General features: G+C 49.1%; 1 protein-coding gene and 1 pseudogene across 1 annotated transcript; one reads left to right on the top strand and one right to left on the bottom strand.

The window, feature by feature from the left end:
* The first annotated feature begins 3,929 nt into the window (after positions 1–3,929).
* Positions 3,930–25,479, top strand: Ca6 (carbonic anhydrase 6). Its single transcript, XM_015994106.3, has 9 exons — positions 3,930–4,069; positions 4,239–4,374; positions 7,117–7,296; positions 11,871–12,019; positions 13,287–13,379; positions 15,159–15,228; positions 16,224–16,381; positions 21,339–21,459; positions 24,991–25,479. Exons 2-9 carry the CDS (start codon positions 4,308–4,310, stop codon positions 25,089–25,091), a joined length of 939 nt encoding a protein of 312 aa, XP_015849592.1. The 5' UTR covers positions 3,930–4,069; positions 4,239–4,307; the 3' UTR covers positions 25,092–25,479.
* Positions 23,354–24,806, bottom strand: LOC107401034 (large ribosomal subunit protein uL13-like; annotated as a pseudogene).
* Positions 25,480–26,505: the final 1,026 nt, after the last annotated feature.

The raw sequence follows: 26,505 nt of genomic DNA, 5'->3' as shown, positions 1-26,505 counted from the left end.
CAGGGAACGCTTAGAAATGTTCCCATTAAGAGGGAAGCAGCCTTCACCAGGTGCAGGAGCCCCCAATTTTAATCCCAGCACTTGGGAGGCAGAGGTGGGTGGACTTCTGAGTTTGAGCCTAGCCTGGTCTACCACAGCAAGTCTGAGGACAGCTAAGGCTACATGGTGAGTTCCAGAACAGGGGGATCCAGGGAAGACCCTCTCCCAAAGGGTCCCAGCGACAAAGGGAGCAAGTGGGCTCCAGTTGTGACAGCCTAAGCACCCTGGTGCTGAGAGAGGACCAAGTGATAAAGAAAACCCACCGTACAGAACAGCTCAGCTTTTAGGATCCCTGTGTACTCACCGTCCTGTGTGAAACAGATAATGGCCTCTCTGTGTTGGACACAGCCACAGAGGCATATTCTTGTGCAACCAGAACCACTCTTCAATGTCAGTCCTGTATGAACCTGAGTATTGGCTCACCGGGCCATCTTCCAGCTCACCTGTGCTCACCTGTGCTCACCTTCCTTGATCTTGTCTCCCTGATCCCTGTGTGGATGAACGTGCGTTGAGCACGTCACCCTTTCACCTGGGCAGGTGGAGCCTGTTTACATGGGCTGCTGTTACTTCCGTGCTCACCTGGGATGACTATGCCTCCCTCTCTTTTTTTCCTTCACCTCTTTCCATGGAGCAGTCTGTCATAAACCCAAGAAACACAAAGGCTCCTTTCTCACTCTTGACTTTCCATTGTGATGAGAAGGATACACCTGTCAGCTCATCGCAAACAGTCAATTAAGTGATGAGCGGTGGAAAACAGGAGTTTAGAATAAAAATAAGCTTCAGTGAGCTGGGGGTATGGTAGGATCAAGGCAGATGGAATTCACACGCACATGCACACGTCCCACAAGATAGCAAGATATCTCCTGTTCAAAGCTGATGGATGGAAAATTTTAGGGTCAAAGAAGACAATGAGTCAGAGATTAGGCAACAAAATCAACATTATCTTATTCTGTGCTAAGTAAGTCATGGGGAGTATGCCACCTGGAAGAGGGAGGGGACCCCATATCTAGTAATGTGCCCTCCTTGTTAGCAGGTGGCTCTTGGATTTCAGGAGCTCATTGATCTACTCTCTTTATTAACTTAACGGCTCCCCTTTAACACAGGTCAGCCATCGGCCAGCTGTGCACGGGACCTGATGCATGGTGGGCGGCAGTGGGGCTTGAAGTTAGAGGCTCAAGCCCTGCAGCCATGCACAGCATGCGAAGAGCCTCACGGGGCACAGAAGCACAAAGGCTGTCTATCCTGGAACCTCAAAATGCGCATCTCAGGGTTGCAGAGCCCCACTGGGAGCTGCTGGAGTGGGGAACATGATCTTTCTTGCCACTTCCTGGAGTCCTCCTGCCTCAGACACATTCTCTCCTCTCCTCTGCACCTTTCCTCCCTGTGGAAACTCGGCCCCCACAAGGCCCCGCTTACTCTGAGATGCCTCTGCTCCAGCCTCTCTCCTCACATCAACTGCCTCCTGACTCTCAGCTACGCACTGTTTTCCAGTGCAGATTCCCAAGGAAAATCTGCACAACTTAAATCCCAGCACTACAGGCAGAAGCAGGCAGACGTGAGTTCAGGGCCAGCTTGAGATAAAGAGTAAGACCCTGGCTGGGTTTTGGGTTTTCCACTCAGCTTGAAACATGATGCTGTCTTGTCTGGAGCTGGTAGGAATCTGCTTTTCTTTTTGGTAGAGACAGTGTCTCATATTGTTCAGGTTGACCTCAACAATAATACATAAAAGGATAATTTTGAACTTCTGAATATGACTATATGCTACCATCTAAGTTTATGTAATGGTGGGGGTTGAACCAGGAACTTGTGCACCTTGGGCAAGAACTACCAGCTGAGCTACACCACCAGCTCTCAACAGCATGCTTGTTTCTTTTTCTTTCAGTTTATTTTTTATTTGTGTGTGTGTGTGTGTGTGTGTTTGTGCCAGTGCTGATGCCCATAGAGACTGGAAGCGTATCAGGTCCCCTGGATCTGGAGTTATAGGTGGCTGTGATCTGCCTAATGTGGGTATTGGGAACTGAACTCAGGGCCTCTGCAAGAGCAGCATCCCATCTGAACTGCCGAGCCATCTCTCCAGCCAGCGCCCCTCACTCACTTTGTGACAGGGTTTCATTCTGTAGCCCAGGCTGGCTGCAAACTCCTGGTAGTCATCTTGTCTTAAACTCAAGGTACTCTTCCTGCCTCAGTCTTCCAACTGTGATGGTATCAAACTCTTCAGCAGAGATGGGTGCTCATGGGCTAACAGGGACATGGGGTCAACAGGGTGGGCCTGTCGGGTGGTGGTGCACTCCTTTAATCTCAGTACTTGGGAGGCAGAGGCAGGTGGATCTCTGTGAGTTCGAGGCCAACCTGCTCTACACAGTGAGTTCCAGGACAGGCTCTAAAGCTACACAGAGAAAACTTGTCTCAAAAAACAAAAACAAACAAACAAAAAAAAAACCCAAACCAAAACAAAACCCAACAAGGTGGCCCTTTATGCAGGGCTATGAGCTCAGCAGAGCAGGCAAGATTGACTCAGCCAAGACGGAGTGGGTTTTGAATTTTGAGAAACCCCATGAACTGTAGAGCAAGTGCTTTGTAACCCTGGTCCATCAATAACTAGTGGGGTGACAATGGTAAGTCACTTCCTTATCATAAAATGAGAAGTTCAAAAATGATGCCAGTTGCGATGTATGTGCCCTGCTGTGAGCACTGCACATAAATTTACAGCTGAATTCCTGGGTGTGTGTGGGGGCAGCACTGTTGAGAGCTCCTATTGAAGATGGGGAAATTAAGGCACAGAGTAGTTGGTAACTGTTTCCTTGGGAGGTTGTTTTTTTTTTTTTTTTTTAAGATTTATTTATTTATTATGTATACAGAAGAGGGCACCAGATCTCATTGCAGATGGCTGTGAGCCACCATGTGGGTGCAGGGAATTGAACTCTTCCTCTGGAAGAGCAGTCGGTGCTCTTAACCTCTGAGCCATCTGTCCAGCCCTCCTTGGGAGTTTCTGAGCTCTGTGGGTCTAGCATTTTAGTGGGATGGTCCCAGATTAAACAGCAGCAGGAGCTCTTTGAAGTATGCCACCTCTCGTGACCTCTCATACATCCGATGCGACTACATGCTGCCATTTTGACATTCCAGCGTCTCTCAGACTGGGGACAAGCGAGCAGGGAGATAAAGGAAACTGGCGAGGGGCTTCGACGTTTGTCAGAGCAGACCAAGTCTTTGCATGTGGCCAGTATGATAGATGCCCTCTGTGGGAGCCCCACCTGTCCTATGCCTTTGCCTCTCTGAAGGGCATGGGAGATGCTGGCTTGGCAGCGGGCATAGATGATAGTTTCTTCAGCACTAGCCACATGCACGTACAAGGATTAGACAACTCATTGGTAACTCATTGCTTCGGCCTGGGTGTGCTCAAGTGTACTGCACTGTCAGGACAAATCCCAGGAGAAACGTGAGACTCTATCTATACCTCCTCCACCTCCAACACCTCCACCTGCTCCACCTGCTCCACCTCCTCCAACTCCTCCAACTCCTCTCCCTCCACCTCCTCCTCTTCCTCCACCTCCTCCACCTCCTCCACCTCCTCCACCTCCTCCACCTCCATGACCCTAAGGCATGTGTGCATATGTAATTCAAGAGCCAGGCTCCAAGGTCCAGGGCTGACTTAGGTCAAGGATAAACCTATCTCTGCCTTCAACTGGGCTCCTCCATTTCTTGCCCAAAGCTGGAGTACCAGACTATTTCCCAGCTGCCTAGCTGGCCGGGGGCGGGGCGGCAGGGGGTGGGGGGCAACCCTGAATTATTAGGGATGTTCTTCTGTCCACTCTGGGACAGGCAGGGAATGCCAACTGGACTCTGGCAAGGTCTTTCAGACTCTGGTGATTCCCTCAACAGCCAGGAGAAAGGGCAGAGGAAATGCCATCCTTCAGGAAGCCCCTGTTTCCGGGTGCTCTGTGCCTCCAGGCTCTTCACATCGCTACAGATCACTCATCACTCAAGGTCTACAATGGCTGCACTGTGTGGCCCCTGGACTGAGTTTCCAAAGGTGCTGAACAACCAGACATGGGTTAATTGGCTATGGTAATGCCTTGGGAGGAGGTGAGGCACGTGCACAAGGCACCAAGTCAGAAGGGCCATTGTGGGGAGGGCGTTGTTGTTCAGTGGGTGCAGCAGGGGCGGATCAGCCGGTGGACCTGGCAAATTGTTATTTACAGTTTCTGAGCTTTTAAAAGAAGTGCTGCCCAGAGTCTGTGCTGCTTGCTCTCAGGCCTTCAGCATCTGCCATGAGGGCTCTGGTGACTGTGGTATCTCTGTTCTTCCTGGGCGTCCAGGCTCATTGGACCTACTCAGGTAAGCAGCCACCTGGTACTCCAGACAGGCAGCCCGCCTGTGCTGGGTGTGGGTCCTCTGTTGGGGTCCACCTGCTCTTTGGGTTCACATGTGTTTTTGCTATCTCTGAATGAACAAATAGACTTTAAACCCCCAATGCGGGAGAAGAGAGGGTTCTCCTCCCTCAACCCAGCTTCACTGGGCTGCTTTAAAATCTTTTCTACCCAGTATTGGCTGCCTCGAGAAGCCATGTCTGCTTGGGAAGCTGTTATTGTTATCCGAATGTGTGACAAATGAGACTTCTAGGAAGGAAACCTATGGCCTCACAGAAGAGGCTCCCGGACCACAGATAGCATCCCCCTCAGAAATGCGCATCCTCACCGTTGAGGATCTGGTAGAGGACACCTTGCCTTCATCAGAACCCATTGACCTTACCTTGAGATGCCCAGTGGGACTTCAAAAGGAGAACTTGAGAATCTTCCCACAGAAGAACTTGTATCCCCACAGAACCAGGTCAGGGATGGGGGTGCCTGGTGGGGAGGCTAGAGGCTGCTGGATGGTGCAGGAGACCAGAGTGACACAGGATAAAGTCTACCCTGCATGGCCTGCTCATTCAGAGTGGACTGTAAGTCCTAAATCAAGGTGACAGACGAGTCAGGGATCTTGTAGAGGGTCAGATAATCCAATTCATAGGGCAGCTCCGTCAATCATCCTGTCCGGAAAGGGAGCCCATACCCCGCTCGGGAAGATAGGGACTCTGTGACCTCCAGCAGTCTTACTGGTGGTAGTTCAGAGGTGATGAAAGACAGAGGATTCTGATGGCAAATTCTTGTCTTCCTTATGGTATCAGAGACTCCCAGACTGAAGGTCTCCCTCCCACATGGCCTCCAGAGCCTGGAGAACACAGGGTGACTTTTGTTAAGTGCCCAGTAGGAAGATGAGTGAGCTGCTCCACGTTTTTTGCTTCCCTGGCACTAGGCTTAGAGCCCAGCCATGTGTGTCCTAGGCAAGCTCTGCTGTTGAGCTGTACCCTCGACCTCTTCCCATGTCTATAAGACCCAGACCCAAAGCACTTGGGTCACAGAGCGGTGGACCTCAGGCCTCTTTCCTTGATCTGGGCATTTGCCTGTAAGAAAGAATTGTTTAAAACGGTTTGAATTATTGAGTAGGATGAGAAGAGGATCAACTTGCAAACTAAGAAGCCCCGGCTGGAGCTCCATTCTTATCTAGAGCGAGCCATGCACTCATGGAAAGCTAATCTTGAAGTGTCCTCGATCAGAAATGGCTGAACAGAGCTAGGCATGGTAACAAACCCCTTTAATCCCAGCTCTCAGGAAGCAGAGGCAGGTGGATCTCTGTGAGTTCCAGGCCACACAGTGAGTCTCTCCTGTTTAACACAGTGAGAGACCTTGTCTCAAAAAACAAAGCCCTCAGTGAGGTGGGGCCTCTGTCATCTGCGTGACTGGCCGTCATTACTCTGGCCCCAGGATTCTTTTTTTTTTTTTTTTTGGTTTTTCGAGACAGGGTTTCTCTGTGTAGCTTTGTGCTGTTCCTGGAGCTCACTTGGTAGCCCAGGCTGGCCTCGAACTCACAGAGATCCGCCTGGCTCTGCCTCCCGAGTGCTGGGATTAAAGGCGTGCGCCACCAACGCCCGGCGGCCCCAGGATTCTTAACCACCTCCAAAAAGATAAACTTGACAGCTTCCTCTCTCCCTCCATTCCTCCATTCCTCCCTCCCTCCTTCCTTTTCTCTCTTCTTCTTCTCCTCCTCCTCCTTTGAGAGAGAGAGAGAGAGAGAGAGAGAGAGAGAGAGAGAGAGAGAGAGAGAGAGAGAGAGAGAATCTCATTACTTTGCCAGACCAACCTTGAATCTCTGGGCTCGGTTATACCTGGTATCACAGGATTGTAATCCCAACCCCCCAAAGACTGAGATAGGAGGATTGCCACAAGTTCAAGGCCAGCCAGGACTACATAGTAAGAAGTCTCATAAGACAGGTTAACTCCTGGATTCTAAAGAGCCTCCTGCCTCTTTGAAAAAAAAAAAATTCTCTCACCTCAATCCCCTGAGAAGCTGGAACTATGGATATGTTCAAATTTTATTTTATTGCTTTTGTGTTGCTTTCTAAGACAGGATCTAATGTAGCCCAGGCTAGCCTTGAACTTGGTTTGTAGCTGAAGATGACCTTGTACTTTTGACCCTCCTGCCTCCACCTTCCCAGGGCTGGGGTTACAGGCCTGCACCACCCTTTTAACAGGGATGCTTCTTCAAGTGCCCTGTACCCACGGGTTGTGACCTAGGTGGTCTTGGCCTTTCTGTTGGCCCAAAGAAGACGCTGGAGCAAGCAACAGCTGCTGTTGGGGGAAGGTTCTGACATCAGGGGAGCCGGGGCTCAAGTACAGGGCTTGGAAGGAAAACTATGTTCTCTGAAAATGAGGTCAGGGGTTGTTGGTAGACCCAGGCTCCCTACAGGGCGTTCATCAGCTGTGAAAACTTCAAGGAAGAGGGCCAACTAGCTACTCTCCAGAGGAGACCCCAGGGCCCATGGCCGCAAGGATGAGTCGGAAGATAGACCCATCGCCACATCCCAAGCCGAGTCCTTGGCTTAGTGTAGAGCTCTCCTGCCTTGCCCTCTGGAAGCTCTGCTTCTGTTTCCAGAAGTTTTCCCTCTGGGTCTTCCACCCAGAAGAGCCTGAGCCTGGTCTGCTAAGAAGCATTTGCTGGGCTGGGGAGCTCTGAGCTGGGCCCCACTCTGTCCTGTTGCAGGGGAAGGGCTAACAGAGGATCAATGGTCTAAGGAGTACCCCGCCTGCGGGGGGCGGAAGCAGTCGCCAATCGACCTGGTGAAACATGAGGTGACCTTCAACCTGTCCTTGAAGAGGTTGAGCCTGACCGGCTACGGGGAGGAGGGGCTGGAGTTCCCCATGACTAACAATGGCCACACAGGTAAGAGGGCTCTGGTGGGCCTGGCAGTCTGCATGCAAGGCAGGTAGTACCTCCGCTCTAAATTCAGCCCCTGTGGGCTCCTCCAAGGCACCTGTTTGGAAACCTGAACATCTGTGTCCCTGGGACCTACACTGAGGAAGGAAAGAGCAGATTCTCCAAAGCCAGCTGGCTTCCACACAGGCTCCATGGCAGGTACTTCCCCCAACCCCCCAAATAAATCTACTACTACTACTACTACTACTACTAAACCCTGCCAAGTGTGGTGGCACACACTTTTGATTTCAGCATTTGGAAGGCAGAGGTAGTTGGATCTCCATGAGATTGAGGCTAGCCTGGACTAGTTTGACCTTCTCTCAAAACCAAAACCTGAACAATACACCAAAAGACCCTTACCTGAGTCTGGTCTGACGCACCCAGCAGGGCCTTCAGACAGAGGACAGGGTGATTCAGGGTTACATTCCCTGCTGTTTTGATGCAGGTGGGTTCCCGTTTTCGTATTTTTTGTATGGAGTCTGATTAGTTACAAGCACCTGAGAGGTAACCAAGTTTCTCAAAGGTTCAAAAAGAATTCCCTTTGGTTTTTTTTTGGGGGGGGGGAGAATATGAATGTATGTGTCAGATGGGAAAGCTGGGTCTTGGGAGCCCTCTCTGGGCCACTATGACATCCACATAGTGTGTCCTTCTGATTCTCCATTAGGCTTGTCTGTGAGCCTCATAGCAACCTCAGGAGGGGAGCACTGTGTGGGGTATATTAGTGTGGGTGTGTGTCTAGGTGCACAGGTACATATGTGCACATGTAGATGAAAGCCAGAGATTAACATCCAGTGTCTTCCTCAATAACTCTTAGTTTTAATTTTTTTTTAAAGATTTATTTATTATGTATACAGTGTTCTGCCTGCATGTAATCTGCATGCCAGAAGAGGGCGCCAGATCTCATTACAGATGCTTGTGAGCCACCATGTGGTTGCTGGGAATTGAACTCAGGACTTCTGGAAGAACAGCCAGTGCTCTTAACCTCTGAGCCATTTCTCTAGACCTAGTTTTTAAATTTTTATTACATTATTTATTTGTTTGTATGTGTGCAATGTGCCTCCTTCTACTATATTGGTCATGGAGCTCAAACACAGGCCACCAGGCTTGGTAGCAAGTGCCTTACTCACCGAGCCAGCCCTCCACTGTAGTTTTTGATTCATTGATTTTGCTAGACTGGCTGCTGGATTTGCCTGTCACCTTCCCTAGGGCTGGGATCACATGTGTGAGGCTCTGTGTCTGGCTCTGTATGAAGGTGTTTGGGGTCCCAAACTCAGGACCTCCTGCTTATGTGGCAAGCACTGCATCCACCAAGCCAGCTCCTGTAGCCCATCTTTGATTTTTTGAGCTCATGTAACTGAGGCTGGTCCCAAACTCTGAGTCCAGAGTGCCTTTGAACTCTTGACCTCCTGTCTCTACTTCCCAAATGCTGGGATTGGGGCCTGCTCCCTCAAGCTTGGCTAAGAAGGGCCATTTTCAGGCAGAAAGCCTGAGGTCTCAGGAGGCCATGGGCTCACTCAAGATCACAGTCACGAACAGCTCAGTGACACAGGCCCAGATGTTTGCTTCTCAGCCCTTCCTGGTACCTCGGGGTCGCACATGGTTCCTGATGGGTCAGTTTGCTGTCTGTGCCCAGGTGTGTATTGCCCCACTGAGACAACAAAACCAAATTCCAGTTCTGGGTCGGCGAATAGTAAGAAGAACAGAGCCATGTCTGTAAGTGGCCTCAGGTACCTGTAGCTAGGTCTACTGAGATCCACAAATACTAATAACCCCTATTTTTTTGAGGTACTGGGGGGCTCTGTGCATGCTAAGTCTGTGTTCTACTTTTGGGCTGAATTTATAATCTATTTTTAAAGATTTATTTCATTATTTTCAACTATGTATATATGTGCCTCTGTGTGTGGGTCTGTGCACATGAGTGCAGGTGCCCTCGGGTGCCAGGGCCCCAGGTACTCCTGGAGCCAGAGTCACAGGCATTTGGGAGCCACTTAACATGGGTGCTGGGAGTTGAACTTGGGTCCTCTGCAAGAGCAGCGCATGTGAACTGCCAAGTTATCTCTCAAGCCCCCACAGTCTGTTTCCGTAACAGATGGGGAAGGGGTCTCCATGTTGTCCAGGCTGATTTAAAACTATGTCAAGTGATCCTTCTGCCTCAGCCTCTTACCAGATATTTACAAATCCTTACAGTCCATCATTTATCTTTTCATTCTCTGGCCAGTGTCTTTTGCAGAACAATTTTGCTGTCGTTAATATTTTCTAGGGTTAACAGTAGAACCTCCAGTCTTACACTGGCTAGACAAACCTGGGGCAGGGCTGATTATACTGTCAACACCCCCTCCCACTCGCTCCCCAAACCCCAAAACAGGCTTTCTCTGTGTAGCCCTGTCTGTCCTAGGACTCACTCTTTAGACCTGACTGGCCTGGAACTCAGGGATCCACCTGCCTCTGCCTCCCAAGTGCTGGGATTAAAGGCATGCGCCACCCCCATAACCTGCTAACATCCCTTCTTTTAAAGACAACCCCAGATGGCCTCAGTCGAGGACAACCCTGGGCTCCTGATGTTCCACTTCTGTTTCTTGAGTGCTGGGATTATGGGAGAGTGCTACCATGAACAATTTGTTTATTTTTATTTTATATATATTGGTGTTTTGTCTGCATGTAGGTCTGTGTGGGGGTGTCAGATCTTGGAGTTACAGTTGTCAGCTGCCATGTGGGTGCTGGGAATTGAACCCAGGTCCTCTGGAAGAGCAGTCAGTGCTCTTAACCACTGAGCCATCTCTCCAGTCCCCCATAAACAGTTTTATGTGGAGCTGGGGATCAAACCAAGGGCCCAGTGCATGCTGGGCAAGGACTCTACCTGATGAACTGTGTCCCCAGCCCCATGATTGTCTTCTGAGCACAGCAAATGGTTTGACGGATGTCTGTTGTCTGGTGAGACGCTGGTTACATTTTCATTACTCACAGAAGGAACAAACGGCTTTGGAAGGTGAATCCATTTTCAGAATCTGGCAAGTTTCATAAGTGGATTTGGAGACAGAGAGATTTGGGCTGTTCAATAGCACAGCCTCAAGCTCAGAACGACAGCTCCTTTCTAAGCTGGCCTGTGCAGGCCTGTCCATGGAATGCCAGGCTAGAGATGACCTGTCCCCTGGAAGCTGTGTGCTGGCAACAGGGAATTGTCAAGATCTCTGTTGCTCTTGTGGATGCAACCATCCATTCAGAAGCTCTTTGGGGTCCAGGTTCCTGGCCCCACTGACCGCAGCATACTGCCTCCACATACTTCCTCCTTTAAAGCCTCCGCCATCCTTGAGAACATAGATTTTTGAGGCTCTAAATAAAAAGTGTGTGTTCTACAAAGGGGCCATTCATGCCAGGAGGTAGTGGCACATGCCTTTGGTCCCAGCACTTGGGAGGCAGAGACAGGAGGTTCTCTGTGAGTTCAAGGCCAGCCTGGTCTACAGAGTGAGTTCCAGGACAGCCAGGGATACACAGAGAAACCCTGTCTCAAAGAACAAAAAAAAGAACAAAAAAACAAAAACAAAAACAAAAAAACAAAAACAACAACAACAACAAAAAAAAACCAAAGGGGCCATTCACATCCTTGAGGCTGGATTCCTGTGGTTTATTTATTTATTTTAATTTTTTTTTTTTTTGGTTTGTTTGTTTTTCAAGACAGGTTTTCTCTGTTCTGGCTGTCCTGGAACTCACTATGTAGACCAGGCTGGCCTTGAACTCACAGTATCCGCCTGCCTCTGCCTCCTAAGTGCTGGGATTAAAAGTATGCACCATCGCTGCCTGGCTGACAAAACTTTAAGGTCTGTGCCAGTGAGATGAATGTCTGCAGTCACTTGACCCAAGTAATGTTCCTGTAGGAAGTCTGTAAGGCATGGGGTGGGAGGACTCATTCATTTTCCCTACAGTGAAAGCCTCACATTTTAGTGTTAGAATTCCAGTCAAATTAAGTTCTAAGCCAAGCTAGAGCTCGCATGGTCCTGGCTGGCTGGGTAATTTGGTTTTTTGTCTGCTGAGGACAAGCTGGGCCACATGATGATGATGTGTAGCTAGAGACAGGGATCTGGGTACTGGGTTCTTAGCCCCCAAGGCACAGTGTGATACCGAGTCTTCCCCATCCAGGGTCAGTTTCTTTGTCCACAAAACAGGAGTGTTGGAACTCAGTACTGCCTCGGGTCCCAGCAGAGCTGGCACTTCTATGGACTAGCTAAGAGTCTGCATGGGAAAGCCATGAAGCCATGCCTCAAACTAGCAATTCTCCTGCCTCAGCCTCCAAGGGCTGGGAGTATAGGAATGTACTTTGGGCAATATATTTTCCGAGCTTTCCCGTTTTCTAAGACCAACAAGGCAGATCTGCAGTGCTGTAGTCCTTCCCGTGACCTGGCACTTCTGGACAGAGAGGTGTCCTGCGGGCCAGGTCCACCTTTCCTTTGGGGACAGCAGTCTAATCCACCAGTCACACCTTGGGCTGCCTTGGGTGTGGGGTGGGAGATGACCCAGGGGAGCCTCTCTGTGCTGTTCTCTTGCAGTGCAGATCACCCTGCCTCACACCATGTACATAACAGACTCTAAGGGCAATCGGTACATATCAGAGCAATTGCACTTTCACTGGGGTGGAGGCCCCTCGGGAGTCAGCGGCTCCGAGCACACCGTTGATGGGATCAGGCGTGTGATGGAGGTATGTGACGACCCCGACAGGGTCCCCTTTCCTTCAATCTCCATAGTCACTTTTCTTTTTATGACTGTGTTACACAGGTGTCATGTATGTGCACATGCATGTGAGGGTGCATGCGCACGTGTGTGGAGGCCAGGGGTTGACATCGTCTTCCTCTATCACACTCTTACTTGGTTTTTGAAGCAGGCTCTCTCACTGAGTCTAGATCCCATCTCCTAGCTAGACTGGCTGGCCACTGAACTCCACGGATGTTATTACCACTGCTTCAGCACTGAGGTTGCAGGCATGCATAGATTTTTATTACCACTGCTTCAGCATTGAGGTTGCAGGCATGCACAGATTTTATTACCACTGCTTCAGCACTGAGGTTGCAGGCATGCACAGATTTTATTACCACTGCTCAGCACTGAGGTTGCAGGCATGCACAGATTTTATTACCACTGCTTCAGCACTGAGGTTGCAGGCATGCACAGATTTTATTACCACTGCTTCAGCACTGAGGTTGCAGGCATGCACAGATTTTATTACCACTGCTTCAGCACTGAGGTTGCAGGCATGCACAACTGTGCCCAGTTCCTCTTTGTGGGTGCTGGGATCAAACTCACGTCCTCATGCTCACACAGTAAGTGCTTCACCAACTGACCAGCCCTCCGGCCCTCCCTTTCCTACTGAAATGGCTAATTTGTGTAATGGTGGTGGTTCAGTCACCTGTGGTTGAATTTATTTTCAGTTCATTGAGAAATTACTTACTGGTCACAGCTTTGTGAGGGAACAAAAATGGGATCTCTCTTCAGAGAACTCACAGCATGGCGGAGTCTCTCGCCTGCGTGGCGGCAGGCCTTCCTCTGTTTCGGCTGGATTGGTGTGTTAGAATTTTAGAGTACCTCTTTGGCCTGCATCCATCCTTGGGCTGACTTCAGGCTTACAGTGGCTTCCCTGGAGAGGGAGTGCATTGCTCACTCTCTTCTCAGGCCCTCTAGAGGTCTGAGGAGGCCATAGTGGCTTCAGCCTCTGCGAGGAAGGAGGTTGGATCAAGACGAACCAGAGCCACCACCTTCCAGAATCCCGCTTACCCTCTTTGTATTCTCAGAGAAGTTTCTGGTCTTGGCAGTTGGGGCGCCTAGCCTGCACAGGAGGAGGGAGGAGAGGGCTGTTTGTGTGGGGTAGAGGGCTCAGCTGGAGCACCTTCCATTCTTTCCCTTCCCCCTTGGAATCCTTAAGAGTTGAAGTCCCCATGAACTGCCCTTGACCCGCTTTTCCTCACTCACAGATCCACTTCGTTCACTTCAGTGACAAGTTCGGAAGCTTCGAGGAAGCTCAGAGTCAACCCGAGGGTTTGGCTGTAGTGGCAGTCTTCGTTGAGGTAGGGCTGGAACGGTGATGTGTGTCTGCACTCAGGCTGCTGTGCCCTCGTGTCCCAATGAGGTGTGCTGTCTGGATGACATGCCATCTTCGTTCTCTCTCAACCCCTTCCTAAGCTTTCCTGGGAAAGCTCCCTCCGTGGAGGGTTGACCTTTGCCCAGCCCTTGCTCACTCCTGTGTTGTGAACCATGGGACCCTGGGTAAAAAGATGATCCCGGAAGGGCTGGCTGGACACAAGCTGGTCTAAAGGGCTATGTGGAGCCTTGAGAGCACCAGACGACCCAGGTCTCAGCACTCACATGGCACTTCATAACCAGTTCCAGGAGACTGAAGGTCTTCTTTTGCCCCCTGAGGGCCCCAGGCACGCACATGGTCCACAGACACACATGCAGGTAAAATACCTATACATGTAAAATGAAAATAAATCAACCTAAAAACAAGTTTTCAAAGTAGACAGGAATCGAATTCTCAAAGAACTTAATATTAAACCGGAAAAAATTTACAAACAAAATGAAATACCCAACTGGTTCTATAGTTATCTCAAAACATAAAAACAAAGCTGCTTGTGATGGTGTAAGCCTGTAATCCTAGGAGAAAAAGTCAACAGAAAATTGAAGTTGTCTGTTGTGGTACATGACTGTAATCTCAGTACTCGGGAAGCAGGAGTAGATTGCTGTAAGTCTGAGGCCATCATAGTCTGTGTAGGGAGTTCTAGACCAGACCAGCCTACACAATGAGACCTTGTCTCAAAAAAAAAAAAAAAAAAAAATCAAGCTGGATGGTAGCAGCACACACCTTTAATCCTAGCACTCAGGAGACAGAGGCAGGATCTCCAAGTTGGAGGCCAGCCTGATCTATGTATGGAGCAAGTTCCAGGACAGCCAGGGCTCCACAGAAAAACTCCGTGGAAATAAACAAAATCAAACCCAAACCAACCAAATCAATAGAAAACAAAAAAAAAAATATGCCTTTTACACCAAAAGCAACTTTTATTTTTATCTGAAAACAAGCAAAAACAAAACAACAGGGCTAGAGAGATGTCTCAGTGGTTAAGAGTCCTGGCTGCTCTTGCAGAGGACCAGAGTTCAGTTCCCAGCACCCACATGATGGTTCACAACCTACTGTGACTCCAGTTCCATTGAGTCTGGTGCCCTCTTCTGGGCTCCATAGGCACTGCATGCAGATGGTACACACACACACACACACACACACACACACACACACACACACACACAGAGGCAAACTCTGATACACATTAAAATAAGTCAATGAAATCAACAGTCATATGAAAGAGTGTCCCAGCAATAGGGCTACAGGAGCAGTTTTGCCTGGGGCATCTTGTCTGTCAGAACTCTGAGGACAGAGCCCAGGTAGTTAGTAGCAAGGAGCAGTCATCTTGTCCCCCAGCCCAGCTGAGCCGCACCGCCCCCTTGTTCTCCACTCAGCCTTCCCAGCTAGGAAACCAAGCAGCTGGTGGGGGAGGGGTGAGGTGGGGAGGGGTGGGGTGGGGTGGGGTGAGGTGGGGAGGGGTGGGGTGGGGTGGGGTGGGGTGAGGTGGGGTGGGGTGGGGTGAGGTGGGGTGAGGTGGGGAGGGGTGGGGTGGGGTGAGGTGGGGTGAGGTGGGGTGGGGAGGGGTGGGGAGGGGTGAGGTGGGGTGAGGTGGGGTGAGGTGGGGTGGGGTGGGATGAGGTGGGGTGGGGTGAGGTGGGGTGGGGTGGGGTGGGGTGGGGTGGGGTGAGGTGGGTGGTTCTCATACTGAGTGTTCTGTGCTTCTCTCCAGATTGAGGAGTATAACGAAAATACTTACTACAGCGCCTTCGTTTCCGAGTTGGTCAACATCACGTATCCAGGTAAGGAACACCCACAGCAGGGAAGAGGCTTGAGTGTGGGGTGAGTAGGGAAGCCACGGCCCTTTGGAGGGAGGTTTGGGTCTCTTTGGCTGAGGGCACCTTGTCCCAGGCCTTTCTGCCGTAGGTGTAGGAGGGAAACAGACCTGTGAGAAACCTGCGTATAAGTTCTTGGTCATTGTCTTCTCTCCAGGCTCTAAAGATGGATTTTTAAATTATGTGTATGAGTGCTTGTGTGCTCAGGCACACCCCCAGAGGCCAGAAAGCTACACTCGGTGTACTTGCTGCTCTTGCAGAGGACCTAAGTTTGATTCCCAGCACCTGCACACTGGCTCCTAACTAACTCCTGTTTCAGGGGATCTGAAGCCCTCTTCTGACCTCTTTGGGTACCAGACATGCACATGGTGTATATACATACATGCAGGCAAGACACTCATAGGCATAAAAAAAATAAATAAAAAAAAAGCCTTCTGTATAGAGGGCGAAGAGCTGGCTCAGCAGTTAAGAGTGCTTGTTCCACGGTCATCAGGACCAGGGATCAGATCCCAGACCCATCTAACAAGCCGAATGTCCCACAAATCCTGGAACTTTAGCTCTGATCCCTTGGAGCTGGAGTTACAGGCAGTGTAAGTCATCGACATGGGTGCTGAGAGCAGAATGAGGGACTTCTGGGAGAGGCCTTCGGAAGGCCTCTTAACTGCTGAGCCTCTCTAGCCTCTGGAAGTCATTTTAGAGCCCAGGCCAGCTTGGGATTTGTGGACATCTTCCTGCCTCAGTCTCCCCAATGCTAAGATCACACATGCACAGCAGCAGGCCCAGCGCTCAGCTCTGCACCCATCCATGGGGCAGTGAACGGGGACAGCTTTTCAGTCACCAGCTTCCTTAGTCTTTGGCTTCGGCAGAGGACCGGAAGATTCCATATGCCGAGGCAGAGCCTGAGCTGCCCCTCCTGGGGCGGCAGCGCTCCTTTCCACTCCATTCCGTGTCTTCTTTCTTAGGACAAACCACAACTCTGAAAGACACTACCATTCAGAAAATGCTGCCCAGAGACACGTACAACTATTACACCTACGAAGGCTCGCTCACCACTCCACCCTGCACAGAGAACGTCAAGTGGTTTGTGTTTCAGGATTCCGTCAAGCTCTCTAAGACGCAGGTAACCCAGCACCGCTTCATCAAAGCCTCCCTTTCACTGTCTGGCTAACAAGGACCCTTCAGAGGCCCACCCGATTCTTTGGTATTGGCCACACAGAGGTTCCGATACTGTCTTAGTTAGGGTTATTATTCCTGTGATGAAACACCATGACCAAAAGCAACTCGGGGAGGAAAGGGTTTATCTGGCTTACACTTCCACATCACTGTTCATCACTGAAGGAAGTCAGGACAGGGACTCCAACAGGGCAGGAACCTGGAGGCAGGAGCTGATGCAGAGGCCATGGAGGAGTGCTGCTTCTTATGGCTTCCTCAGCCTGCTTTCTTATACAACCTGGGACCAGCAGCCAAGGGATGGCACCACCCACCATGGGCTGGGCCCTCTCCCATCAGTCACTAATTAAGAAAAGGCCCCACAGCTGTTTCTTATGGAGGCTTCTCCTCAGTTGAGGTTCCCTCCTTTCAGATGACTCTAGCTTGTGTCATGCTGACATAAAACTAGCCAGGACAAATACCATGCCCCCGCTCCTGCCCCCATGGAACTGCAGGTGACCTTCAGCCACTGAGGCGGGGATGGGTGTTGGAGGCCCCAGCTGATCCAGGAGCTTAGATTCGATGCATTGAAAGGTCTGGTGTCCGTATGACTGAAGTACTCGGTGGAGAGGAATGTTCTCAGGTAGACTTGGCCACGCCCCTTCCTAGGACCTTGTGTGGCTTACATTCTAACATCGTCTACATCTCAGGCCAAGGACTGCTTCAGCTCTTTGTTGTGTTAAAACACAGCTTTATATTTGGTCTTTAAAAAAGTTGGTTAATTTCATTTGTATGTGTGTGCCCCTGAGTGTATACCTGTCACACTGGAGTGTATCTTTGTGTACCTTGTGTATGCAGGAGACCATCAGAGCTCCAGGAATTGGAGTTATAGGAACTTGGAAGCTGCTGTATGGGTGCTGGGAACCAAACTTAGGTTCTCTACAAGAGTAACAAGTACTTTTAACCACTGAGCCATTTCTCCAGCCATGTACTCTGTCTTTTGAGGAGAATTGCTCTATCATTCAAAATAATAAATAGTCCAGGCACATGAGTGAGTCAGCTAACCTATCTACTAACCAACCAACCAACCAACCAACCAACCAACCTACCAACCTATCTATCAACCTACCTACCTACCAACCTACCTACCTACCAACCTACCTACCTGCCAACCTACCAACCTACCAACCTACCTACCAACCTACCTACCTACCTACCAACCAATCCACCAACCAATCTACCTACCAACAAACCTACCAACCAACCAACCAGCCTACCAACCAACCAACCTACCTACCAACCAACCAACCAGCCTACCTACCAACCAACCAACCTACCTACCTACCAACCTACCTACCTACCTACTAACCTACCTACCTACCTACCAACCAACCTATCTACCTACCAACCAACCTACCTACCTACCTGCCAACCAACCAACCTACCTACCTACCTACCAACTTACCTACCTACCTACCTGCCAACCAACCAAACTACCTACCTACCTACCAACCAACCTACCTACCTACATACCTGCCAACCAACCAAACTACCTACCTACCTACCAACCAACCAACCTACCTACCTACCTACCAACCAACCTACCTACCAACCAACCTATCTACCAACCAACCTACCTATCTACCAACCTACCTACCTACCAACCTACCTACCTACCAACCTACCTACCTACCAACCCGTAGCTAGAGTTTTCCTGCCTTGCCCACAGTCAGGACTAATCTCTGTCACCCACCAGTCCCAGAGCTGCTCAGACCCAACCAAGTAAACACAGAGACTTATATTGCATACAAACTGTATGACCGTGGCAGGCTTCTTGCTAACTGTTCTTATAGCTTAAATTAATCCATTTCCATAAATCTATACCTTGCCACATGGCTCATGACTTACCGGCATCTTCACATGCTGCTTGTCCTGGCGGCGGCTGGCAGTGACTCCTTCCGCCTTCCTGTTCTTTCTTTTCTCCTCTCTGTTAGTCCCGCCTATACTTCCTGCCTGGCCACTGGCCAATCAGTGTTTTATTTATTGACCAATCAGAGCAACACATTTGTCATACAGAACATCCCATAGCACCAACCTACCAACCTACCAACCTACCTGCCAACCTACCTGCCAACCTACCTGCCAACCTACCTGCCAACCTACCTGCCAACCTACCTGCCAACCTACCTACCTGCCAACCTACCTACCTACCTCCCAACCAACCTACCTACCTCCCAACCAACCTACCTACCTCCCAACCAACCTACCTACCTCCCAACCAACCTACCTACCTCCCAACCAACCTACCTACCTCCCAACCAACCTACCTACCTCCCAACCAACCTACCTACCTCCCAACCAACCTACCTACCTCCCAACCAACCTACCTACCTCCCAACCAACCTACCTACCTCCCAACCAACCTACCTACCTCTCAACCTACCAACCTACCAACCTACCAACCATCCTACCTACCAACCATCCTACCTACCAACCATCCTACCTACCAACCAACCTACCTCCCAACCAACCTACCTCCCAACCAACCTACCTCCCAACCAACCTACCTACCAACCAACCTACCTACCAATCTACCTACCTACCAATCTACCTATCAACTTACCTATCAGTCTACCTACCAACCATTCCACCAAACAATCTACCTACCTACCAACCAGTCTACCAACCAATCTACCTACCTACCTACCTACCTACTACCTACCTACCAACCAACCAACCAACCTACCAACCAACCAACCTACCAACCTACCAACCAACCAACCTACCAAACAACCAACCTACCTACCAACCTACCAACCAACCTACCAAACAACCAATCTACCAACCAACCTACCAACCAACCTACCAAACAACCTACCAACCTCCCTCTCTCCTTGTCTCCCTCCCTCCCTTCCATTCTCCTCCCACCTCCTCCTCCTCCTGACAGGGTCTCACTCTGTAACCCTGTCATGGCAGTCCTCCTGCCCCAGCCTCCTGAATGTTGAGATTACAGGCTTGAGCCATCACACCTAACTCTGAATGTTTGACTTTAGTGACTAGACAACACCATATGGGGACATAATATACATCTGTTGAATACACTACTGAAGCCAAAAGGCAAATCTAAATTTCCTTAGACTTTGTTTTCCCTCAGAAACAAATATTCCTTTCCCCTAAACTTCAATTCTCTTCTCCAGCAGAAGATGGAAAAGGCTTCTACTAGGCTAGGCAAGGACCCTCCCACACAAAATGTTAATCAGTAGGCTGGAAGTGTCCCCAGAGAAGGGATATGGCATGGGCTGATTATCTCTGGAAAAATGCAACTTAAATCCAGATCTAGAAGGATTCAACAAGTCACATTATTAGAAAGAAGCTTGTTTAGCTCCTCAGAGACCACACAGGTTCATTTGCCTGTCATCTCAGTGAAGGCTGAGGCAAGACGGTAAAGAGCTCTAGGCTAGCCTTGGACACAGTAAGTTTCAAGCCAGCCTGGGCTACAAAGTAAGATATCCATTCAAAAAGCCAAGCTCAGATTATAGCTTGGTTTTAAGGATACTTGACTAGCATAACAAGGCCTTAGATTCCATCCCCAGCACTGTGGGGGCAAATCTCAAAACACAAGGCAAAAGGGTATGAGGGTCACCTGAACGTTCTTCCCTTCTCTGGCTGTTCTCTTATAGCAACAGAGAAGGAAGGAATGCTCTTCACGTGGGCCAACATGGACAGGGCAGGAGAAGATGGTGGACACTTGTTTCTCCCAACTCAGTGGGAACAACAGAGGAGACACCACATGGTGTTACAAAGATTTCAGACAGGGGAATTACCAGACAAGTAATGTAAGAGTGTCTGATGTGCATAAAGAAATAAGAGATTTAAATATAGGGAAAGAACAAAAGTACAAAATGATCAGCCGGATTTGCGAATGAAAAACAAGCAGGATTTTTAGGGATGAAACCATATTAACCACAATTAGCAATGGAATGAATGAGTTTAATAGCATGTTGGATTTAGTTCAAGAGACAGTAAATTGGAAGACAGAGGTAGGAAAGTAGTCTAACCATGGCACAGAGAGGAATGGAGGTGGAAATGTGCAAAGTGGCAAAGAGCAACAGAGACTGGAGTAGAGAGATCTAGCAGATGGCTCACTTATGTTCCAGAAGAGATTCAGCCTGGTGTGGGGTGCATGGCTGTAGATCCAGCACCTGGGAGGCAGAGGCAGGCAGATCTCTGAGTTTGAGGTTAGCCTGCTCTACATAGTGAGTTCCAGGCCAGGAGGGCTACATAGTGAGACCCTGTCTAAAAATATAAAAACCCTACCCACCTTTAATCCCAGCACTTGGGAGGCAGATCTCTGAGTTTGAGGCCAGCCTGGTCCACAGACCGAGTTCCAGGACAGCCAGGGCTACACAGAGAAACCATATCTTGAAAAATCAAAATAAACAAATAAATAAGCAATATATATATATAGGGAGAGAGTTAGCCACAGAGAGAAGGCAGGAGACTCAGACTCCTAGAAGGGAAATAAATGGAGAACCCAGACTTTTGCATGCAGAAAAACAAAAACAAACTTCAAGGATGTAGACAGAATATATTTTTAGAAAAACGAACACTGAGCTTACCACTTGATATGTTTCTGTTACTTATTGCTTTTGTTCTGTTAACCAAATATTCACATAAGAAGATGAGGCAAGAGTGTGAGAGATCCTGCTGGGGAGACGAACGGATGGATGGGTAAGATCCGGAGTAGAGGCTGGCAGACCACTCAGGACTGCTGAGCTTGAGGTTGTCTGACACCATGCCAGAATCACTGAGATGGCAGCATCTATCCAATCCCTAACCAAATGCTTCTAAGTTTCCCAGTGCTCGCCGCCGCCGCCACCGCCGCTGCTGCCGCCGCCGCTGCATCAGTAACTTTATGTTGTCTGCAGGTTGAGAGGATAGAGAATGCTATTAAGAATGCCCACAATGAGACCCTTCATGATGGCTACCGCAAGACCCAGCCCCTCAACCACAGAGTAGTGGAAGTCAATTTCCCATTCGCTGATAAGTGTAAGTGACATCAACTCTTGTTTGACTTATGGACCTCAACGTTCGTTCTTCCCTTCTCTGGCTGCTCTCTTATAGCAATAGAGAAGGAAGGAATGCTATTCACATGGGCCAACATGGACAGGGCAGGAGAAGATGGTGGACACTTGTTTCTCCCAACTCAGTGGGAACAACAGAGAAGACACCGAATGGTGTGTGGTCTCCCTGATCTTGACTATAGTTGGAGGGAGAACTAGGCGGCAAAGAGAATCCACAAACTCTTGTCTGCATGTAGCCTCAAGTTAGCTTTACTGAGCCCACGTGAGATTATTTCTCAAGAGCCTCTACCTCCCTTCTCCTGTATTACAAATTCACTCCCAGTCTACTTTAAAAATCACACCTCTATCCACTCATTTTCACCCCCTCCCCACCATCAAAGCCAAACAATTACAACCATCCAATGTCTGGGATCCACTCCTGATCTTCTTCTGGACCCTTCAAAAGGGCTTGCGTCACTTCTTGAGCTCTGCCCTGTACAGCACACATGGCTTGTCTTCCAGGTGCTGACTGGTTCCTCTCTTTTACTGCTGATAACGCTTTGGCTGATGGAAAACCCATGGTACTGGCATCTCCAAAACTCTGGGATCTTCAGCTGCAGCTGGGATGCACTTTCACCAATAGCCTCTCACAGGCTCTCCTCATGGTGCCAAGTCTCGACTTCTTTACATGACCCTTCAGTCCTGAGCCTTCAACTGCCAATGAGGCTGCACCTTCACCAGTGGCCTCTCCTGGCCTCTCACGGTGACAAGTCTTAGCTGCTCTCCATGACCCCTTCATGCCTTCATCACCTGGGTGACTTACATATTACTAAACCCAGCTGCTAGCACGAGGTACAATCTTGGCCACCTCTGGAACATAGCTTCTCTGTGCTCTCAGGAAACATTTCCCAGAAGATTTCACCTCAGTGATGCCGATCTCTTCTTAATCACCGCTAGTATCTTGGCTCCAGCCAACCAGCATCAAGTATCCCAGCAAAGCAAACTTTTGCTTTAGTAGCTTTGGTATCTTAATCACAGCTGATTCTTCAGCCCCAGCCAACTAGAAACTCAGGATCTTAATTCAAAACAACAAATGGCCCCAATAGAGTCTTCAAACTTCCTTCAGAAACTTTGCAAGCCAGGCCTCCATCCTCCGCACTTCTCTCAACATTCTTATCTTCCAAGTTCCCACAGAACATCCCACTGAGGCCTCAACACTCAGTGGCTCTTCTAGCCCAAAGTTCTAAAGTCCTTCTACAATCCTCCCCAACACAGGGTCAGGTCTGTCACAGCAACACCCACTACACCAGGACCAATTCGTCTTGTTAGAGTTTCTGTTGCTTCTGTTGGACCAAAAGGCAAGTTGGGAGAAAAGGGGTTACCTGGCTTACATTTCAGAATTGCTGTTCATCGCTGAAGGAAGTCAGGACAGGAACTCAAACGGGGCAGGATCCCGGACACAGGAGCTGGTGCAGAGGCCATGGAGGGGTGCTGCTTACTGGCTTGCTTCCCATGGCTTGCACAGCCCACCTCCTTATAGAACCCAGGACCAGCAGCCCAAGGATGGCATCACCCACCATGGGCTGAGCCCCACTGATCACTAATTGAGAAAATGCCTTACAGCTGGATCTCATGGAAGCATTTCCTCAACTGAGGATCCTCATGGAAGCATTTCCTCAACTGAGGATCAACATGGGGTCTCAAGAATTGTGCCCCATGCTGATTAAAGTGCAGAGAACATGTATCATTTTGTTCTTCTTTCAGGTCCACTTCTTTTATACAGCCATGGGCCGCTCCACTCAGTCATGCTCCATGGCCCACAACATCGCACAGTTCTGTAGGATTCCATCCTGCTTGATCATATTAACTGATAATAACATTCATTTCCTTCCTTCCTTCCTCCCTCCCTTTTCTTTTTTTGAGGCATAAATGTCTTTATTGGGCTCACGCAGGAGTCCCTTGGTCTTGAGGACCTCTGTGGACTTGCTGATTTTCTTCTCCACTTTTTTTTCTGCTTGTTTCCGTAGCCTCAGGAGCTGTTTTCCTTCTGATAAAGGATTTTGGTCTTTTCCTTCCATTTCTCCTCTAGAGCAGCTGCTACTGCTTGGTTCTCCCACCTGACTTCATGAGCTAGACGCCCCGTAAGCAAACTTTCTGGTAGGTTTCAGCCGCACAACCTTGAGGGCGGCAGGGACCACCATCCGTTTTTTCTTGTCATAGGGTGGAGGGATCCCATCCAACACCTTGAGGTGTTCCAGGGCAGCCTGGCCTCACCTGGTCTTATGGGGCAGCATGCCTCACACAGTCTGTCAAAAAATGAGGCTCGGGGCTCCGAAGTGGAGGGGCCTCGAGAGGCGTTGTGTTCATCCGCTGTGGGAGAAAGGCCAGCACTTTAACTTGCTTCTGTAGAAATTTCCAGAAATGTTGATGCCCTCACAGCACACAGCCACCATGTCCTTGCCCAGCACTGCTGGGCCACAGTGGCCACCAGGTGGCCCAGAAGATGGCCTCGGCCATCCAGCACTAGAACCTGGCCCTCTGCCCAAGTCTTTGGCCGACTCACGATCCTTTCTTAACTGACCATATCAACTAACCATACAGGAGGAACCAAGGAGTACAGAGGACTTGGGATGTGACTTAGCGCTAGTGCATGCCCGAGGCTCTGGCTTTGCTTCCCCAGCAACACACACACACACACACACACACACACACACACACACACACACACACACACACGGGGAAGACTATGACCAGCCACTCTGCATTCTGTTTCCATGAGATCCTTTTAAGTTTGATCGTTTAAATCTAATTTAAAAAAAAAATGTGTGTGTGTGGTGTATGTACACATATGAGTATGTGTGTATGAGTGTGGGTGAGGGTGATGTATACACATGTGAGTGTGAGTGTGTGTATGTGGTGTATACACGTGTGTGTGTGAGTGTGTGGGTGAGAGTAGTATATACACATGTGAGTTTGTATGTGTGAGTGTGGTGTATACACATGTGACTGTGTGTGTGAGGGTGGTGTATACATGAGTGTGTGTGTATGTGTGTATGAGGGTGTGTGAGGGTGCTATATACACATGGTGAGTATGTGTGTGTGTGGTATATACACATGTGAGTGTGAGTGTGTGTAAATGTGAGGGTGTGGGTGGTATAAACACATGTCAATGTTAGTGTGTGCTGTATATACATGTGTGTGTGGATGGTATATACAAATGTGAGTGTGAGAGAGTGTGTGTGAGGTATACACATGTGTGTGTGGTGTATACACATGTGAGTGAGTGTGGAAGCCTGAGGTCAACTCTGAATGTCTTCTTCAGTTACTCTTCATCTTATATTTATTTATTTTTCAGATAGGCTTTCACTATGTAGCTCTGTCTGGACTGGAATTTGCTATGCACACCAGGCTGGCCTCAAACTCTGAGACTCACCAGCCTCTGTCTCCTGAGGGTTGGGATTAAAGGCATGGGCCACTATGCCTGGCTTAATTCTTCTTTTTATTGAATGTGTTCTAGTGGGTCCGTCCTATTTGTACCTAAAAAAGATCGACCAGAAGCTTGATAACTTGCTACACTATGCCGGACCAAAGAAAATTAAGAAGAGAAAGCACAGTTAATGAACCGGAATTGGCACACTGGCCCTGTGGGCTCGCCCTGTCCTGTCTCTGGAATCCTTGCTGCCTCCAGTGAATCTCTGATTAACTCAGGGGGATTATCATCCATGAAAGGAAGTGAGCCACATCAGATGGAAGAGAAAGGGTGTGGGTGAGACATCACCAATGGGAACAGATCTGGATGGACATGCAAAGGATCAAACCTTCCACAACCTCCTGTCAATCATTCATTCAAATTTTGGATTTGGGGATGCAGTTCAGTGATAGAGTGCTTGCCATAACCCTGGTTTTGATTCCCCAGTACAGAAAATCATTTATTTTGATCTAAGTTAAATCAGCCAACCTTCCCTTTAGAATTTAGATGTAATAAAGTGATTTTGGAAATTTTCATCTTTAAATTCTGTGTTTCTATTCATTTGTACCACTTTATTTTTTAAAAACTAAGGTGCTTCAATCTGCAATAATATGAAGTAGGATTTTGTGAAGGCAATACAAACTCCATCTTAGGGTAGGGCCACCATCTTAGACCACCTGCTGTACTCAGTTCCAGGAATGTTGGAGCCCACCAGGTTTCCTAGTGGCTGTACCCAGGAGGACTGCATAAGAGGTTGATTGGACCTGGGCCTGAGTACCAGGTGTTTGGAAGGGTCTACATTTGGCTGTAACTAGCAAGGGGGAGGTCCTTTGCCCCGCCCCTTGGCATTGTTATAAATAGTCCTTTGGAATAAAGCTCTGGGCTGGTGGATAAGGATCCAGGCCCGCCCAAGGCTGTCCTGTGTTTCTCTCCCCTCTTTATTTCTATCTAAGCCTCTTATGCCTCATTCCTCAAGAGTCCCTGGGGTAAATAAATGTGAGAGTTGGTCTCCCACATAGGAAGGACCTCAGGAATGTGCCATGACAACTCGAATAGATACAGAGCAGTATGCTCCTGCAGACAGAATGTCTGCAGTTTATGGCCCTTGAAGATATCTAGATAATCCTGCTGAGCATCCCAGATATTCCTGCCCAACAAGTTGTGGTTCTCTGACAAAAGTCCAACCCAATAGTTTCAAATGTGGTTTCACGCCGAAAGTCTAGACTAATAGTTTCAAAAAGTCACCTTGCCCCATATCTCTTCTACCCAATCCCAAGTTGCCAAAGCATATAATTCCCAGCTTGTGGTTTTTCCCTATAAAAGCTGTTTACCCATGAGCCTGCAGCTGCTACCACATTTCCCTCCACCTGCCCGACAGTGACCCAGGTTCAAACCTGACAATAAAAGGACCCTTATATACTTGCATTGGAAACTGGCTCCTTGGCGGTCTCTGGAGGTTTCTCGAAACAGATACAACAATTTCAGCTGATGATAACAAGCTATACCTTGAAGAAGTCAAGGGCCTTCCAGAGGTCAAGCTGAGGCTCAAGGAGCCTTGGTGAT

The sequence above is a fragment of the Peromyscus maniculatus genome, chromosome 2 (assembly GCF_049852395.1).
Source record: "Peromyscus maniculatus bairdii isolate BWxNUB_F1_BW_parent chromosome 2, HU_Pman_BW_mat_3.1, whole genome shotgun sequence".
Taxonomy (NCBI): Eukaryota; Metazoa; Chordata; class Mammalia; order Rodentia; family Cricetidae; genus Peromyscus; species Peromyscus maniculatus.
Note: the sequence above shows the minus strand (reverse complement) of the source record. Positions and strands in the feature narration are given on the sequence as shown.